This window comes from Xiphias gladius, chromosome 5 (assembly GCF_016859285.1).
Source record: "Xiphias gladius isolate SHS-SW01 ecotype Sanya breed wild chromosome 5, ASM1685928v1, whole genome shotgun sequence".
NCBI classification, from domain to species: domain Eukaryota; kingdom Metazoa; phylum Chordata; class Actinopteri; order Istiophoriformes; family Xiphiidae; genus Xiphias; species Xiphias gladius.
The window spans coordinates 15242752-15262104 of NC_053404.1; the positions used below are offsets into that span (position 1 = coordinate 15242752).

Here is a 19353-nt window from a genome sequence, read left to right on the forward strand (position 1 = left end):
CAAGAAAAATCAAAGGAGTGACTTGAATAAAGATTAACCAGCATTTTGAAATTCTGCCAAAGTGATGAAGATTTGAAAAGGGCAAGCATTTATACATACAGCATCTTTACTGTAGCACAAAAGATGGAAACCGAGAGTGGTCACATTTTTAAACTTTGACCAAGTTTCAGGGTTTGATTAATGCAATGATCTGTTGTGCTATTAAACCTGCCTCCAATGGTAAAGAAAGGTGGGACCAGTTAGAATGAGTTAAGTTCTGTCCACAGAGATGTGCCAAACTCATGTCACCTTCAGACAACTCAACACAAAATCTTACTGCTAAGCAGATCAGAAACCCCGTTCTAGGAACAATCTACAGTATGTGTCATCTATGAATCCTGATCACTTGATAATGATCCCAAGCCAATACTGTACAGAGCTGAATAAGGCAGAACTAGCTATAATTCTTCCACGAAAGATGGAAATGTCATTGCTAACATGTGTGCAAAGCCTGTACCTCTAAATCAAGTCATAATATTACCAGCATCCATCATATGAGAATAATTTTTTGATCTGATCTTGTATTTTATCTATGACCAACTTTGTCAATATTTCAGTTTCTCTTGAAATTCTGTAACAGCAACTGCACATTTCATACATATTGTTAAACACAGACTAGAATGATATAAAAATATATTAGGAAAATTCTGTTATGATATCCTTGTACCACTGTGTTTACGTAGCCTATGCACTTCAGTTCTAATTCTTTACCTCCTTAAAATAAACAGGAACATAACTTATGACAGTGCAGTTTCTAGTCTGTTCAACAGAATGTCCATTGTAACATATCAAGAAGAAAATATAAATACCTTTTCATGCACAGTTCTCAGCAGAAGGCCAGTATTACACATGTAATCATTTGGAATAATTATCTTTGATCATTAACAAGTAGAACAAAGAAAAAAATGTAATATACAGATGGCTGTCAAACTAATGGTGGAAATCATTAGGTTTTCTATGATCGTTGTTTCATTATCCTGTAGGAAGCCACTAACTGTACCTACTATTACAACTATGGCCGGTTTGGCCATGCCAAACTTGAGTGAAAGGCATATGTTTAGAAAAGTACTGTGTTCCAATTCAGCCCAGATTTGTTAAGAAAGAAACTCATTAAATATATTAAATCTATTCATATATACTCATTGCCTACATATAGGTCTACTAGAATTCCTATACGGTTAAAGGATGTACCCTCTATAGATCTTTGTATCTTGATAAACTTAGCATGTTAATGAGGCCCCTTTATGGAAGCAAACATATTTTCCAAATCAAACACCTGTAATGAACCACGTGCAGTTGTGGAGGGAAGATACTTGCCAGATACTTGCCAGATACTTGCCAGATACTTGCCAGATTCATAATGATCAGCCTGTGTATCTACCTAATCTGTCAGGCAGCTCCCGCTTGTCCAGCAAAAACCGATCGGGGGAGCTGGTGTTTCCAACCCACAATGCATCATCGCAGTAACCACAACTCTGCCATGTTTGTACTCCGGTCGTTTTTGGAAATCACTGGCGCAAAGAAACTGTTCGGTTACTAGTCCCACTTTTTGTCCTACGGGTGAAATACTAAATATTAAATGCAATCACCACTTTCGTAGTCAGACTCTAAGCGGGACGCGCAGTGCACCATGTCAGCCAACGCTCAGGGTGAGTAATGGTAGCGGCTTTTGTCGATAATACTAAGTTAGCTATGTAGCTAGCTAAACTAGCTAACATGCCTAGCTACTGTTAACTGCAAATTGGAACACGGCTGAAGTGACTGTAGGCCACGAACTGGACCTCAGCTATGGGTAGCTAGTTAGCTTTACCCTGAGCAAACATCAGTAACCACCAATGGTCGACATTCTTGGTCGTATACAGAAATGAATTTAAGCAAGCGGTACTGTTAGCGTGGCAGCTAAGTAATAATAGCTTAACGTAATTAGCGGCATCTAACAGAGTTTAGATTCTCCAGTACTCGTATTATCCACTATTTTAGCGAATGAATTCAGGGCCAATTCGCGAGCTAACGTTAACGTTAGCTTCTAATGTTTCAGCCCAAATTCCCGGCTTGTGGTGGTTAGTAGCTGCGTTTGTAAAGATCATTAGCACATGAGCTAACTAGTCAGCTAAATGGTGGACAAACGTCTCATACTTGTATGAGTGATGTAGAGTAATTTTAGCGCCGTGTTTGCATATTAACATTACTCTTGCATTGTTGAAACTGCTATAATGGCGTTTTAAAGTGAATAATGGATCCATAATGCCAGGTGTTTGTGCACTAATGTAATTTAACCCACAACTTTACTGATAAAAGCTAGCTAGCTAGCTAACCTTGAATTAAAGCAAGGCAATCGTTTAGAAAGAACACTCAGTTCCTTGGCTAATGGTGGTGTCTTGTTAACCACTTCAAACTAGTCACTGTTTGTTTTTATTTTCTGCCCTTGTCGCTAGGGTTGGGGCTGAACTAACGGTGTGTACAGGAGCGCTAGTATATGACACAGTTTACGTGGTGTTTTTATTCTACATTTGCTTTGTTGATATTTTTTTTTATTAGCATTGGGTAGTAGTGGCCCTCAGAAGATACTTAGCACATCAGTTATAGTCACAGTCATACGTACAGTTAAATATCTCATTGTTACCAGAAAGTTTCCCTAAAATGTATATTAGTATAAGTACTAATTGGAACACTTAACCTACATCTTAGTTTACAATACAAACTTTGACATTCCATTTCAAAAATGTATAACAATGAGTAAAAAGCACAAAACTTAGTAGAGCATTTATACAGCTTAGTAAGTACAGAAAGGAGGGGTTGCTGTGTTGCCGTTCAAAGAGATAAAACAACTACACATACTTAGTGTCATAATTAATAGTTGAGATAAATTGCAGCCCAGGGATGAAGGACAATTGTCTGGTACCAGCTGGTTCATTTTATCCCTGAGGGTCAGGCTGTACCTTTCAACTGGACAGTGAGCAATCAGTGCATTCCATAGATATTATAACTACAGCGTGACAGGTGAATAGTAAAATGGAACTAGTATTAAAAAATTAAATTACGCTTGCTTCCAATATTTATTTACAATATTTGCATCATGAAGTGGCTTTTCTCTTGGTCAAGTTGAATGCAGAAACTTGGTACATATGGCATGGACATGTAATGTTTGCCAAATGTATGAGTTTGTAAGTACTGCCTGTCTGCCCCATTAAGCAATCGATTAATTAGCCTGTTATGTCCCATTAGGTCTTGAGAGAGCCAGTTTTACACAAAATCTTGGCCAGCTCCTTGACCTCATCTTAAAGCCAGTAATATGTTTTTCTCACGTAAAAAGTTTTAACATGACACAGCAGGAAACGCACAGGTCTAAAAACTAAAGTGAATTATGTCTGAATTCCATTTAGCTGCTTTGGTCTCAGTGTCCTGGTATTGTGCATGCAGGCTCACTGTCACATTATCATGGCTTAAGCTCTCAACATGCTCTCCATGGAAACATGCGTGCCATCTCCTTTGCGGGTGTGCTCACATTGTACAACAATTATGGGTACATACTCGCACAAGCCACATTCTGGTCTGTGCAGGAGTTGCCATTGCTCTCTGACACTGTTGTAGGCACTGTGGACAAGATTACAGCAAGCATACAAGAGAAGAAGACACTAAAAACGCTGCCTGTGGTTGTTTTTTGTTAAAAATTTTACAGTGGCTTTGTTTCGCCATTGTACAGCATATTTGTTGCTTTCTGCTTGAGTCCTCATTCTTCTCATCTTTATAAATACATTGGTTATCTGATTATCAGTGTGTTTTTCGAACGAGGCATGAGAAAGATCTGTGCCGGGTCTGCACACTGACTGCAATTATATAATTATCTGAGGTTTGTGGCTATGTGTGCACATGAGAAGCATACAGCGGTTCTTAGTGGGACAGTTAAATAGAACATAATGTTATTAATAACACCTGTGTTTCTCCTAGTATGACAGGTTAAAATGTCTGCTTTGTCTATATATCTATGACCATTTTAAATAGTTCAAACTGTGCCAAGATCCAAGTGGCCCAACAAACTAAATTCCAGAATTAAATCACAGAATGAGTGCCTCTGCCATCAATTTTGTTGAATTGAATGGAGCAAAGTTCTTACTGTCAGACCCATCCTGGATTTAAATAGTTTCCTGCTTATTATATATATACAATTATGTTTTGTGTTACATAAAATACTTTTTAGGTAATATCTGTAGGGTCATTGTTTTGGTTGATGTGTGACTTTGAGGAAATCAAGCGGTTGTCTGATCTGTTATTTTCTCTCAGCAGCTGTGCTCCCTTTGGTAGAGCCAGTGGTTCAATTGTTATGTAATGGCAAGATTGGGAAAACTTGTTAAAACTGAGCACACGTGGCACATATGCAGAGGGTTTGTTGTTGATCCATATCAGTTGAGGATTAAAAGGCAGAAGGTAGTATGCCAGATGCTGTTACAACAAAATCTTGTTGAAGATTAGGTGTAATAAGTAGAAACAGTCAACATTATACACACTTTAGCTTATACAAGTATAAATCAGGCCAGTCTTAAATTTAATCTTTAAACAGCTTTTAAATATTTAGCAAATACCTTTTCTATTTGGATTCAGCCATGAGAAAGTTTACTGGTTTCTACTGTGTACCATGTTGTTGGTGAGCACTTGGTTTGTGTACTTCCCGCACAAGTAGTTGATTCAGGTTGGCATAAGGGAAATTTTCTTTTCACATTGTGCTCATAAGACAAGACCGATGTCATGTTGCGTATTATTAGCATAGCCCATTGTTCTGGTGGAAATCAGTAAGCAGAACTTCCTTTCTGTTGCAGATTATGACTTTGATGAATATGACAAACCCGGTGCTGAGCGGTCACGCAGGAGGAGAGGTGGAGATGATGATCTAGAGAGGTAAATCATCTTATCATGTTCTCATGTCTACAGGAAGAGTGCTGTCCTGTATGTAATTCACAACCTGCTATGGTAGTCTAAATCAAGATGGGTCCAGTGTAGCATAAAACTACTATCTTCCTATAAACCAAAACTCACTGTCCTGTGAAAACCATGTATATATGAAACATAAGTCTTTTATAAGCTGAAAAAAGTAGCTATGTTTCCAGCTTAATGACAATGTATCAATATATTTATAAGTCAGTAGGTTGAACAGTGTGTTTATCTTAAAATAAATGGTCTCATCTCATAAAGGAGCACTCAATCCTTCAGTTTATCTGAAAAAATCAAAAACACCAAATTTGGAGATTTAGTTTTCCATGGACAGTGACATCAGCTTTTGTTCTGTATTCTATCTCTAAAGCTGAAGGTATCTCATATTTTAAGTAACAGCAGTGGTATCAGAAGTCATGATCTTAGTGTGTAAAAAAATAAAATAAAATAAAAAATATCCTTGGGGAAATCAAGCAGACAGTATTGAAAACTGAAATGTTATTGCAATTTTTCCTGCTGCTTAATACCCTTAAAATATCAAACTCTGTATAGCTTACCAGTTTACCAAAATTTTTTTTACTGATATTAGAATAGGGAGAGTGACTATCATCTAAGGTAGCTTATAATCATTTGTGAAAAAACATAACACTCTGCACTGTTATCTTACTCTGCAAACCTGTTATTGGTTGTCTTCTCTCCCTAAAAGTGATTTGGAAGAGGATTTGTTGGAGGAGGATTGGCTCTCTGGTAAAAAGGTAAGATTAAACAAAAACTCTTTGAATCTCACGTTTTCGTTTACTTTGATTTTTATGCTAGGCACCAAGAAGCAATTTGCTTGTCAGTATGGTTTGTGTGCTCACAAACAGAAAATGGAGAATAACATCCAAAACACTGACTGTTAGTGTTGGTAGAACATTTAGAAAATTGAAGTGAGCAGTGGACTTGTAGCAGGTGGCTCCTCCACAGGGGGAACTGTTGATGTGAACCAGGAGGAAGTACAGTGGACAAAAAAGAACTGTGTTGACCTGCCCAGATTGCCTTCACCACATGGGAATAGAGCATCTTTTGGGGTTGGAGGTGGTCCCCTGCCCCCGCGCTTTATACACATACACAAACACAACTGAGGAAGAGTAGAATACGATTTTAAAATGGGAAGAAAACATTTCTATATTTTTGTTTCAGAATCCCTCAGAAGTGTCAGATGAAGAGCTGAATGATGACCTTCTACAAAGTGATGATGAAGATGTTGATATGAGGTAAGCTAATTACATCATTGTTGCATATTCCATTTTCTAATGTTTTAAGTTGTAGAGCTAACAAAGTTAAGCTCCAAGTTTTGCATATTTTCCCATCATATTTCATTTCTGTTTTCCGGAAAGTGTAATGTTTTGTTTGTTTTCAGTGCTCAGGATGTGAGCCTAAATGCCACATACAGCTTGGGCACATCCTATGACCAGCAGGACAACTTGCAGGAAGCAGACTACACAGATGACGTGGTGAACCTGGGCGCAGAAGGCTGTGAAGAAGGGGATGTAGAGGAGGAGGAGGGGTACCAGCAAGAGGGGGAAGAGGAGTACACAGAGGAATACAGCCAGGATGACAACGCAGAGATGCCTGAAGACCAGATGGATTACACTGGAGAGCTAGCTGAGGGTGAAGATGGCTACCAGGATGAAGTATTAGACATCCAAATCAATGAGCCCTTAGATGGTGAATTTCAAGTGAGTTCTCACATTTGCCTACTCACATGTAGCCTTCCATTGTGCACTAACACACACACACACACACACACACACACACACACACACACACACACACACACACACACACACACACACACACACACACACACACACACACGTCCTCCTGCTCCTTTTTCTACCTAACTCTATTGTATTATAGAGATAATGTCAGTTTTCCTGTCTTGGTAAGGGGGCAGTCAGGACTGAATATCTATTCAGGAGAAGGAGATGTAGGTTAGCCTTTTTGGACATGGGAGGATAAGATTCATTATCACTTCCTACCAGTTAATTTCTCCATCTTGCTGACAAAGTTTGTGTTGACAGCTTGTTTGGTGTGAGGTAATGCTCTGCTGTCACCTCCAAATCCCTGTGCCATTGTGACCTTGGGCCCTGTATCTTTGGGGGAGTAAGAAGCTGCTTTGTGTTGAGGAAATTTGCTGCCAATCGACGGAGGTTAATGTGGGGGGCTTTTATCTCGGGCTTTAGACTGGATCTGATAAAGTCTCATGCAGGTGAAAAGATTATTGACCTTCCCGAGGACACCCCATACAGTTTTCTAATGATTGATGCGAGTTTCCCTTTCATTCGTTTCCCTTCCCTCTTAGTCCAGACTGAGAGGATCAAAGATAAGACCAGATCCATGTGCAAATGTCCGTTATGGTCCATTTACCAAGGTGGGATGGTGTTTGGCACCTGACAGAGATATATTAGCTGACTTCCTTTCTTCAAACAAAGATAACATGTTGACCTTCCTACTGAAGGTGCACAGCACAAGTGGATGCCTATTTTGGATTTTGGAAAATGTCTGCATGTGTGGATATGTATTTGTATTATGTGTAATAACTGTTTACAAGGTCACTAAACTGCTTGGCTTTGACATTTTGCTCACTATGGTACTCAATGAGTACTATGTGGAACAGTTTAAAGGATTAGGCTGTTTTGTTCCCTTGGGGCAGCCTGTCCATCCATTGGGTTTACCAAAAGTGTTTTTTTTTTTTTTTTCTGCATTAATATGTGCTGCTGTTTTTCAGGTTAATGGAGCGCAACACCAAACACCATTGTGTGACCTCCAGTCTGACCTTATTTAGCAATGAATTTTTGTTGGGGGGTGTTTCAGTTAGGATGTTTGAATAACTAGCAACTGCTATACCACTTATGTAGCCTCTTTTCTATTTGGTTTTCTGGAATGTTTGAACTGAATTCTTGTTATGGAATAGAAAAAAAAGATTTGTCATCTCCCAGAATGTATGCATCTGAGCCATGTTTTTGGCATGGAGTCGTGAACCTACAGTGCAGCCAATAACAGAGTGATTTGCGAGGAGTCAGTCAATGATATTTTCACCATCATTGAAGCGGGGAGGAGTGTTTTTATCTGTGCCCACATTTCTGTATATCATGTCAAACATTTACATATCATTGAATTTCAAATGCTGTCAGGAATAGTAATGAAGCCTTGGTCCCACTGTTATGGTAATTTGGGTTTGGAGGGGGGGTTACATGGTGCCTCCCCAAAATCCTCTCCATAACATTTTAATGTTTGCCTTTATGCTCTGTAGGCTTTTTGTCTTTGTCTTTAAATTTCTATTTCTCTTTTCATAAATATCAAAGTATATCATCATTAAGCCCACTTTAATTTATTTTAGCCATTAAAAAAATGTGTTAAAACCATAAATCCATATTTCAGAAAATCTGCAATGGATGTCAGTTGCACTCAAAATCTTTTCCATATGCTTGTATATACTTGCCCTACTTCATAACAACATTGCTTGGTAGAAATATATGTGTTTATTTTCAACAGAAACGCACTAAGAGATTGTTTTCGAGCAATCGCTAAAATGCAGTCGACCATTGCTGATCCTTATCTGAGCGTTGTGACCACTGTAACTAATCAATACGTGTTATCCATGTGGTCTTTAAAGGATGATGAATATCAAACCTCCTATGATGATGAGCCTCTGGATGAACATGGAGTCCAGCAGGAGGAGGCCCAAGAAGAGGAGGAGGTCCAGGGGGAAGAGCAGCAGGAAGAGGAGGAGGAGGACGACACTGCAGAGGGCTCTCAGGTCTTTGACACAGAAGAGGTACGCTAAAACCCTCCACACAACACCTTACAGTTTTTGTTGCTATAGATTGATTGCGTTCTTTTTTCTTTTTTTTTTTCTCCTTCAAAATCGGCTTTCAGAACCCAGCATAGGTGGTGTAGATAGCTAACCACTGATAGCTCAATGTATGAAGATATGAGTCTGTAGTTATATTATGCATTCAAAGCAGTGTAGTGTCATGTTTAAAAATTAAGTTTTATATACTAATTTGGTAGTTTTTTGGAAAAATTCGCATAGAAGGTTTGATGATTGACACTCGTTAAATGTTGACTACTGTAACAATTATTTTTATTATCAATTGAACTGCTTTTTCTTGATTAATCGTTTAAACATTTGATCTGTAAAATCAGTCACAATTTCCTAAAACTAAACTCAAGATGTCCCTTCAAATGTTTTGTTCTGTCTGTCGAAAACCCAAAGATATTTGCTTTAATATCATAAGGTCAAGATCAAGATCAAGAAAGCCAGTGAATATTCACATTTTATAAGCTGGAACCAGAGAAGTTTTAGCATTTTTGCTTAAAAAATGACTTAAACCATAACTTGATTATCAAAATTGTGGCAGATTAAATTTCTTTCAGTCAACTAATGGATTAACTAGCTAATTGTTTTAGCTCTAGACAATAGAACAGGAGAAGAAATTTTATGATGCACTAGGAACCACGAAGTAGTTAAACACAAGCAAGTGAAATGTGTCACCACTAACCTGAATTTGCACACAGTTGTGCTCATAGTAAAACTTTTCTTTTTAACCTCTGAAAATGTCTTCAGGTTGAAAATGAAGCTGTGGCTGAAGAAGAAACAAAGGAGGAATCAGATGAGGAGGATGAGGAAGATGAAGAGTCTGGTCGCATACGGTTCAAATCTGAGAGAAAGGATGGCGTTGTTGTGCGGTTGGCTGATGTAGGCAGTAAAAGGAGGAATATCCCTGAAACACTAGGTAGATATAATTCCTGCTGGGCATAAGTTGTTGTTGATTCATTGACAACCAGAGAGAATCCTCACATATTTTAAGATCGTGAATCTGTCCTTTAATCGTTAATAGGTTTACGTTAATATTTATTTAAACCTGTATTTTATCCCAAGTTCAAGATTTTCCAGACTGTTAATATACAAGTGCTGTTTTCCTTTTCCATATTTCACCAGAATTGTCAGAGAAGGCAAAGCAAGATCTGAAAGAGTTTGAGGAACAAGAACGGCAGAAGAGACAAAACCGTTACGGAGGCCGAGGGAGAGGAGGAGGAGGAGGAGGAGGAGGAGGAGGAGGGGGAGGAGGGGGAGGGCGAGGAAGTAGAGGAAGAGGATGCTTCCCAGTCTTTGGAATGGCAGATTTTAGAGGAGGACACAGAGGAAGAATGAATGACCAGAGGCTCCCCTTGATGGGAAACATGGGCATGCAGGTGAAGTACTGTACGGTCATCCACCTGAACAACATTAAAGGGATAATCTATTTGGCTGCATAGAGTAATGCATGACTCCACTTGAGGAGTAGCTAACGGGAGCATAAGGGTTTCACTGGATAAGATGATTTGAAATGGTTTGACTTTTACCTCATTGAATTCGTCACAGTTACAACAAGGCTTGTTTTCTTTGTACTCGAAATGTGTGTTTTTTTTTTTTTTTTTCTTCCACTGCTGCTCTCTTTACTGTCTAAGACCTCCAAAGCAGTGGTGGTTTACGCATGAAAAAAGTCAAAACACTGCTTCCCCGTATCAATGTTGATATATGGATTACAGCAAATCATTTGGCAGTAGTCCATTTAGACAGTATTATACAAAATTAAATTTGTTCTTTGCCCAGGATTTAGTTTCTCTGATGGGCTTTTATTATTTGATATCACTTCATGCATTTAATCCTCTGATTTTCATCACTCATCAGTTCAGACGAGACCTTTTTGAACGTCTAAGTTACTTCAAACATGTAACTTTAATATAAAAAGAACTAGTGATGATGATCGTCAGTGGGAGGTTGTCGGATTTCGGAACTGAGCCAATACTAGTCGTCATCATCATCACTTCCTGCTAATCATGACATTAGATAGAAACAACATTTCCATTTTTATGTTATTTTGATTTCATCACCAAATGGAATTGTGCATTTTACTAAAGCTATATTTTGTAAAATTGTAAGAAACAAAAGTAGTATTAATAAAATACCAATATACCATTGCGTTAAAATGATTCCTCTCAAGGCTGCATGACATTTCTCTCCAGCTGCTCATTATTTTAGGTAGTATTTATTCATGATAATAGGCTTTAAAAAAAAAAACACTGGAAATTAAAATTTAAAGGCAGATGGATGACATGCCAATACCATGAATTTGCTGAATAATGTAACTGAGCTTGTACTTTACAACATTCTGTTGTCATGTTTAACCACTTGACTAATTTGGTCACTGGCATGTTTGTTTGTTTGATTCTGTGATTGTTTGGTACTTTAAATATATAGACTGCCCAATTATCAAGGACCCATTTGAAACATCATTCAAGAATATAATTATGGGTCCAAAATGTATCATTTAGTGCATCCCTGGATTAAATATTCCAATGCTAGCAGGTAGCGCGACTTTTGGCCTTTTCTTCTTCTTAATGAGTGTAGCTCGCTTTAAAAAAATATATATTGTGATCCCACCAAGGTTGCGTTCAGTTTTATGTCAATTTTATGTAAAATTCTAAAAAACACATACTTTTAATCATTTAGGGAAACTAAATTACTTTAGGATACCATCTTCAGTCTTGCTGGTGAATTGACTTGTTGCCGTGTCATCATATGGCTGCAAGTACTGATTTGCAATGAGGATCTTCCCAGAAAGAAATGTGTTTTGACAGATTGTTTTGGTTTTCCCTCCTCTCCGTTTTCTCATCTCTTTCCAATTAGCAGCCATCTTCCCGAATGCCTCCTCCTCATCAGCCTCATCAGCAGCAACTGCAGTCCCAGCAGCACCACCCTTCACGTCCAAGAGGACCTCTTCCCTTCCAAGAGCATGGGCGCCCACTGGCCCAGCAGCCCCTTCAGCCCCTCATCCCCCCACACATGGCTCACCGCTCCCCGCCATTGCGGCCCCAGATGGAGCCACCACCACGAATGATGAGCTCCCCACCACCCCACTTCCCCCAGCATCAACAGCAGCAACCTCCACAGCCCAAAAATATCCACATTAACCCCCATTTCAGAGGGCCCACGTCATCCTCTGTACAAGGTAAATTAATCCACTATCATTCAAATTCTTTTTTAATTTAACTTCTGTGACTTCTGTGTTCTGTTTTTCTGGATTCACCACAGCACTATATGATCAGTAGTATTAAACATTTTCAATCTCATTCATAAATAACAATTCTGTTGCCTATGTATTAGCAAAGTAATTTGTTGCATCAAACCAAACTCTCCTAATTTGTTGCATCAAACCAAACTTTCCTAATTATATCCACAAGTTGTGTCAACAAATGACAAGACTGAGTATACACCACGTGATGAACTGTGCAAAGACAGAATTTGAGAGAGTGATATAAGACATAAAATTGTGCTTCTACAAAGAAAAGGGTCATATATGTTGTGTAGAACTTATTGGATTCAAAGATGATGTGAGAGAACAGTATTTAAATAGTTGATAATTAGTTTTTTAAATGTAATTTTTATTGCAACGTTTTCCAGCTCCTTCTAGGCTGCCTTGCTTAACCTGCTGTCACCACGACTCGATTTCGGATAAGCGGCAGAAAAAAGATTGGATGGATGGATGGATGTTTTCTAGAATGCAGTTAAAGATCCAGAAATTTAGTTTGCTGTGACTCAAATTCATTATTTTGGTCTTCAATATTAAAGCAAAGCAGTTGTTTATAAGCCTTCTGTTAAAAACATGAGTGTGCCTTTTGTCTTGTGCAAAGTTGATGTGATAGTACCATACCAGTCACAAATGCTTGGTCTGCATGAAGACAAATAAAAATACAATAAATATTTCTATTTAAGAATTTATTTTCCTGAGATTAATAATCTCAGTTCTGAGTATCAAAATCATAATTGTCATTTTATCCAAAATTGTGCTGGCCTAGTTTATCAGCAAGATCCTCAGTTGAGGTGCATGATGCCTTTTTGCTGGCAGTCGTCCTTACACTGTCCCAAAAGGTGTCTGGATTAGAATGTCATTTTGTTGTTTGGTTGAATGGCAAGTGAATAGCTCTCTCAGCCAGTAATGGGTTTATCTTTTTTTCTCTCTTTTTTTTTCTTTTTTTTTTTTCTGGCGGCATCACCATTTCGTTCCCTGAGATGGGTTTATCTGGCCTGTCTGTCCAGGCCAAGATTGAAATTGTGTTAGCAAAGCCTATGTGTATATGTGAGTGTATCACTGAGGGCAAGTCCGCATGTGGGGGGGTTTGGGTTTTGCTCCTGGGAGGAAGACCTGTTCTGGAAGATCAGGGATTGCCTCTTGTTATGATTAAGTGCGTGTGTGGATGTGTTCGTATATATGCCTGTGTTAGTTTATTTATTTATTTAAGTAAGTGTTAGTCCAACTGAATCTTTTCCAGTTGTAGATGTTGACATACAATTACGGTAACACTTATTTGGAAGCAGTATGCCAGCATACGAAAATGCAGTTATTCAGTTGTGTTGTGCCAGATGTTGTCAAACAGCAAATGTCTTATTCATTTTTATTTGTTGAATTTGGCAAATGATTTTCATGTATTTAATATTTCATTGAGATCCCTGATCTGTGCCCAGCTGTGTAAAGATGTGAGTAGCATCTCCTATAGCATGGAGGTGTCTATTGGTCTCCTCCCTTTCTACTATCACCACTCTCTCTGCATACTGCCCCTCATTTTCATTTCTCTCCCCCTCTCCCTTCCACCCCTCTTTCTATTGCTCTCTCCCTCTCTCTCATTGCAGTGCCCTTGATGCCTCCTGCTCAGAGCCATCCCAGACCTGCTGTGGGTCCTCAGAGGTTCCCTGTGAGTAGCAGCTGCTCCTCTCTCTCCCTTTTGCCTCACTTTCTCTCCCTCTCCACACAGTTGGCGTCCCTTTTTTGAGGGTAATATCATTATGGCAATTAAACTGTCCTGCCCTGGCCAAAGACTATTAAAGCAAATCTGTAAACACTGATACGGGTCTGGCTGCACAACTGGAAATGCGTGATAGGGGCTTTAGGCAGTAGACTTTTGGAGGTCGGGGCTGCAGTGGCGGGACTTAGTTAGCAACTCTTCATGGATGCGCTGGGGCTCAGTCTAGCCAGTTTGGCACATAATGGAATTGTGAAACCAGGATATATTGCCCGTTAAAATTCACTTTCCACAAGTTTGTGTCCCAGAGGCATGGAGACCTTTTTGAATGGTATTTGAATTAATGGAACATGGTGGTGGTTTGATGGGGCTTGGCTATGAGCTTGTTGCCGTTTTGCACTTTATATTCCAAAGACTGAATTTCATGTCAGAAGAAAAGGTATCTTAAGTCAGTGATTTTCTGTAAGGAAAGGTCCTTTATTTCACTCACAAAGAACCCATCCAAGAGATGACAGGAATGCCTTTAAAGTAATTACTGTATTTAGGGCAATGGTTCGCCTGCAAGTCAGTGCCTTTAGTTACTCCATCCCTCAAGTTAATGATGCCCAGGCATCAGGTGGCACTGGAACTGACTGGCATCTTCCTGGAAAGTACATTTCATATGGATTTACGCAAATTAGCAATTGGAAAATGGCTGCATCCAATTGCATTCCTGTGGATTTCCAACCCTGATGCCAAATGAGCCAGGGTCAATCTTTTTTTTTTAAATGTATTTTTATTTACCTCTTTTCCAACCTTCAATGTCAGTATCAAGCAGTTTCTATTCCCTGAGGTCTGTGATGGTGCTAGATATTGATAGCATGGTAGATGGGAGCTGTTTTGGCTCTTATCAGACAGAAGGTGGGGTTGGAAGGGTATGGGCTGATGAGCAACATAGTGTTGGATTCCCCAGCTGTCAATTGCATTTAGGCTGCTGTTGCCAAGGACACAATTTGAAATGCAGGTGACATACCAGCCGCCAACATTCCATTTACCAGTGGGCACCTGATTACTCATAATTATCATACATTAATATCCCATCAGATTTAATTGTAAAAGACCAGGCGGATGGGGGGTCATAGCCTCTAGTATTACTGCATTAAATTTTTGCTGGTGGAGACTGGTTTTGAAATATTAATCTCACTGCCAATTAAAGTTATTAGAATATTTAATCCATTTAGAGAATGACATTCAGTTTAACCATGAAATGGAGATGCCAGCGACTATACTATTTGGAAATATTTTCAGTATGTTCTGTAATTTCTAGTAGTCAATACCTTTTTGGAATTCTTTTGAGAGAATTTGAGAATTAAGTTCTTCCTTGATGGCAGTTGGTAGCAGTCACAGTCCCTTGACTTTTACTTCTTGTGAATACTGTCATATCCTAAAAACAAAGAATATGCTCTAATGCCAACAGTCTGTTTTGTTATTGGCTGTAAGAAGTTAACATGAAACCCAGAAACAAACATCTCTTTAAGCTCAGTTCTCTATTCTTTATTAAATGTGACATTTGGCCCCTCTCTATTATATCTTTCATGGTTATCCCCTCACTGCTAAGAGCTATCCTAGCATCAGTTACATATAGAGCAGCCTGCAGCCTTTTTATCAAGGATTAGAAGTGAGAGGATGAGCTGTGTTATTTTAGAGGTATTATATGGACACCGGAGTCCTCATTGTGTAGACCTGCCTGTCTGACCTTTTGGAACAGTATGGTTGCGCTCCCATTGTGATCCCCTGTCTTTGTAAGCCCCTTTGATTAACTTTCTGTTAAGCAAGTTTTTGGGACTCTGGCCTTCTAGCTTCCTAACACCTCTCTTCTCTAAATACCGCCACACAGCAGTTGAATAAAGATGGATTAAGCCTTGATAGCATCTTAAGTAATTTACAATAGGCTTGGAGGAGGCAGGCAGCCCATTTGTGGAAGTGCCACGTGTTGAATAGCAGGTTAATTTTTCAACAGAGATGGATGTTTAAAAGAATAAAAGAGACAGTTATGAGGGGGATTCGAATTCCAAGGAGGGATTAAAGGGTTGTTATCTACTTTTCCTTGGAAGATAGATGGGGAGTAGTGTGCATGCAGTGAAAGCTGTCAAACATGCGAAGTGAAAACGAAGTTGAAACAAAGATGAAGGCACTCTTCCCCTCCTGAAATACCCTTTGCTTGTTAGAGACAGGCTTTTAGAAGGTTTATCAACAAAGCCTCAGGTAGCATTAATGCAGGTTCGCTCACAAATTCATGCTGAAGGGTTTCTTTAATATTGGCATGCATATTGATGTTTACAACTCAAGATTCTGTGTCTTTTTAATGACCGTAGCCCTTCAATTACAAATGCTCCTTGCCCGATGCAATACTTCAGCAAATTCCCATTTTTCATTAGTTTAATTTGTTTCTGATTATTGAGTTCCCAATATGGCCTATAATTCATGAGTTTTGTGTCTTCCCAGGGACCGGGAGACTTCCAGCAGCACATGCCTGGTAATTTTGGTCAGCCCCAGCGGCCCCCTCATCACATGGAGCCCTTTAGGAACCAGCCACCTCCAGGCCCCCAGGACAGGGAGCCCCTCTTTATGGCAGGTGAGTCTCCCACCCAGCCTTGACGAGGGTCACACAAAGCTCTCTTAGCATATTTAACCCTATTCGACATCAGCTCTGGTGGGATACCTACAGGGTATGCTGCTAGCTCTATTAGGAGCACTCATGTTAAATGCATGTGTATATATATACATCTGAATGAGCCTTGGAAACTTAAAACATGCATTAAACATATATTTCAAATTTTTCACCGTGTTAATGCATAATTAAATTAAACCCACTTGGTTGTTTACCATTTCACCTTGATAGAGTTGTCTGTTTTTGTTTCCCTTGCCATAACACTATACATCTGGAGATAAACTTACTGATTTATTGAAAATGGCTTACAGCGAAAAAAACTGACATCTCTGTTGTGCTTTCATTTGGTCTTCCTCGGGTGGGCACAGAGCGTACAGAGTCAACACGGTTTCCAGGGCAGCACATGTTTGATCACCAGGGCCCTAGCCCTCTGATGAACAGCAGCAACAACCTCCATCAGCAACAGCAGCTGCCCGGACAGGGCCACATGGGCTTTGGCCCACCAGGACCACCCTTCAACCAGCCGAGTCAGGGCCCACTAGGACTGTTTCCAAGAGAACCCCCAAGACCCAACCTCCCTCCCCACCAAGGTCACCAAGGGATGGTCGGCTTGAATCAACAAGGTGGCCCACCTAATCAGCCCAGACCTTTCATGGGCCCCCGTCAGCCGTTTGGCCAGCAGGGGAACCTTTTTCCCCCTCCACAAGTTCAGTTTGGGATGCAGGTACGACTAAGAGTAAGTGATTTTCATAACTAAGCCATGTTCTGTGTAGTTATCTGTAAGTTGTGCAATGATTGGGGTTTTTCTATTTCTTCTCCAGTCTTTTCTTGAATTTAAATATGGTAATTTGATCTGAGTATCATGATGTTTTTTTAGAATCTTCTCTTGCCTTTGACAAGTCTTGTAAAAGAGCCTGGCATACAATTCACATGCTTTCTCTGCCACGAATGTATGAATTTTCATTTTTACTCTAGATTATTAAAATGGTTGTGGCAAGAGCGATGACTAGATGTAATGTACACATGAATTAACTAGACTAGTTATCATATTCACTGCTACTGAAGCGTTAAAGAAAGACTCATGAATGTTTGGCATCTCAGCATTTTGTCCAGACATATACACGAGCTCCCTCTAGTGACTGAATCACTATTGTATTAAAGTATGTGGATACATGAGGACACCAATTGGAGGTCAATTATATGCAGAAACTCTCTGATCCTATGTCGAAAATACTGTTCATAAGAACTGATGCTGTTGCTGAAAAAACAACAGCAAAAAAAAAAGAGAGATAAAATGACTACATTATATATTTGTGTGTGTTTGTGTGTGTGTGTGTGTGTGTGTGTATTATTATATAAAAAATATATTGCATTATATGTGATAGTAAGTTCTGATTCTGCCTGTTACTCGTGTTGTAGTTTATCTTATTTTCTGTAATTTCAGGGCTTAATGCATGGTCCTCCTGTCTCCCAGCTTCCACATCACGACCCACTGTCATCCCATCAGCCCATGCACCAGCAGCAGCAACATCATAGGCAGGAGTTACCCCATCACCAGCAGCAACAGCTAAATCTTAGTGAGCCTCGCCCCATGATGCACCATGGCCAGAATCCCTTCCATCAACAGCAGGCGCACGGTAGCCCCAGGCAGATGACTCCCCGCCCTCAGAACCCCCAACAGCGCAACATGTCCAACAGGCAGAGGATGGTGAGAGATTAACATTAGCTTTTTAGCAAATTAGAATATTATCTATCAGCTCAAACTGATGAAAAGCAGTTACGTAGGGTCCGTATTTTATCACTGTGTCATTCTAATTACTCTACATTATTTTGTCAGCATCTTCCCTCAATAAAAAAAATATTGCATGGCGAAAATGGATAGAACTGAATGTACATTAAAATCAGATCGATGTAAAATCAACATGAAATGTTTGCATTTTACCCTTTCTTCAGAACACACCTGTCTCCAAGCAAATGCAGCTGCGCAACAGCAACCTACGGGAGCTCCCTGTAGCACCTGGCAACACAAACATGAACAGTGCCCGCCCCGCTGCCAACGTCAGGCCTGTTGCCAAGGCAACACAGGGGGCGCGTCCTGGGCAGAACACTCAGCCTGATGGTGGCAGAGGAAGAGGCCAAGTTGCTGCCAAGACTGAATCACAGCCTGGGGGAGCAGGCAGAACAGTGGTTCGCAAGGAAATCCCAAGCACACCGCCCAGCTCTGCACCACAGGTCAGCTTTTTAACACTCATGATAAAAAAAAAAAAAACAAAGAAATGTAAAAATATTGAGTTTGTTTGCATAATGCTCAAATTATTTCATATAACTGCTTATTTGCTTTCTCAAATATTCCTCTGAAATGGTACTGTAAACAGGGTCATTTTCAATATTTTTTTTCCCCTACTAAAATCAGTGACTCCGAAATTGTAAGCTCAGCTGAGCTTATCACTGTGCTGAGATGGACTCCCATTTATTAAAATCCCAATCATAAGGTTGTTAATAACAGCAGTCTCATTCCATTGGAATGAACAGATCAATACCATTGCATTATTCTCTTGGGTCTTGACTTTGATTACATCTGAGTGTCAGGCCAAGTAATATAGTTAAAATAGGACACAGTGGCTCACGGCTCTTCTTCACGTAAGTGGAGACAGACAGTCATATTGTCAGCTTGTGTTTTGTGCCACAGGACCCTGATGAGGATGAGGAGACACGGCAGTATCGTCTGAAGATTGAGGAGCAGAAACGTCTGAGGGAGGAGATCCTCAAGAGGAAGGAGATGCGACGGCAGATGCAGGCTGGCGTCAGAAAGAAGGAGCTGCTGGAAAGGCTTAATTCCCAGACAAACACTCCAACCCAAGGCCCCGCTTCTACACAGATTCAACCTGCACAGCAAAATCAGCACA

At 39.8% G+C, this 19353-nt stretch overlaps 1 protein-coding gene across 5 annotated transcripts in view; it reads left to right on the forward strand.

Annotated features, from left to right (window-relative positions):
* The first annotated feature begins 1463 nt into the window (after positions 1–1463).
* rbm33a (RNA binding motif protein 33a) overlaps positions 1464–19353 on the forward strand; it is a 28320-nt gene continuing 10430 nt past the window's right edge. For 2 of the 5 annotated variants that reach the window (XM_040126583.1, XM_040126579.1), the window contains exons 1-15: positions 1464–1688; positions 4854–4932; positions 5672–5720; positions 6148–6221; positions 6368–6686; positions 8627–8788; positions 9581–9749; positions 9956–10209; positions 11687–12008; positions 13688–13749; positions 16282–16411; positions 16816–17183; positions 17892–18155; positions 18401–18679; positions 19137–19353. The exon at positions 19137–19353 is cut by the window's right edge and continues 596 nt beyond it. In XM_040126583.1, the coding sequence (XP_039982517.1) occupies positions 1670–1688; positions 4854–4932; positions 5672–5720; positions 6148–6221; positions 6368–6686; positions 8627–8788; positions 9581–9749; positions 9956–10209; positions 11687–12008; positions 13688–13749; positions 16282–16411; positions 16816–17183; positions 17892–18155; positions 18401–18679; positions 19137–19353 (2767 nt within the window). In that variant the 5' untranslated portion in view covers positions 1464–1669. The remainder of the gene's footprint in view (positions 1689–4853; positions 4933–5671; positions 5721–6147; positions 6222–6367; positions 6687–8626; positions 8789–9580; positions 9750–9955; positions 10210–11686; positions 12009–13687; positions 13750–16281; positions 16412–16815; positions 17184–17891; positions 18156–18400; positions 18680–19136) is intronic. The other 3 variants (XM_040126582.1, XM_040126580.1, XM_040126581.1) reach the window with 3 other exon arrangements.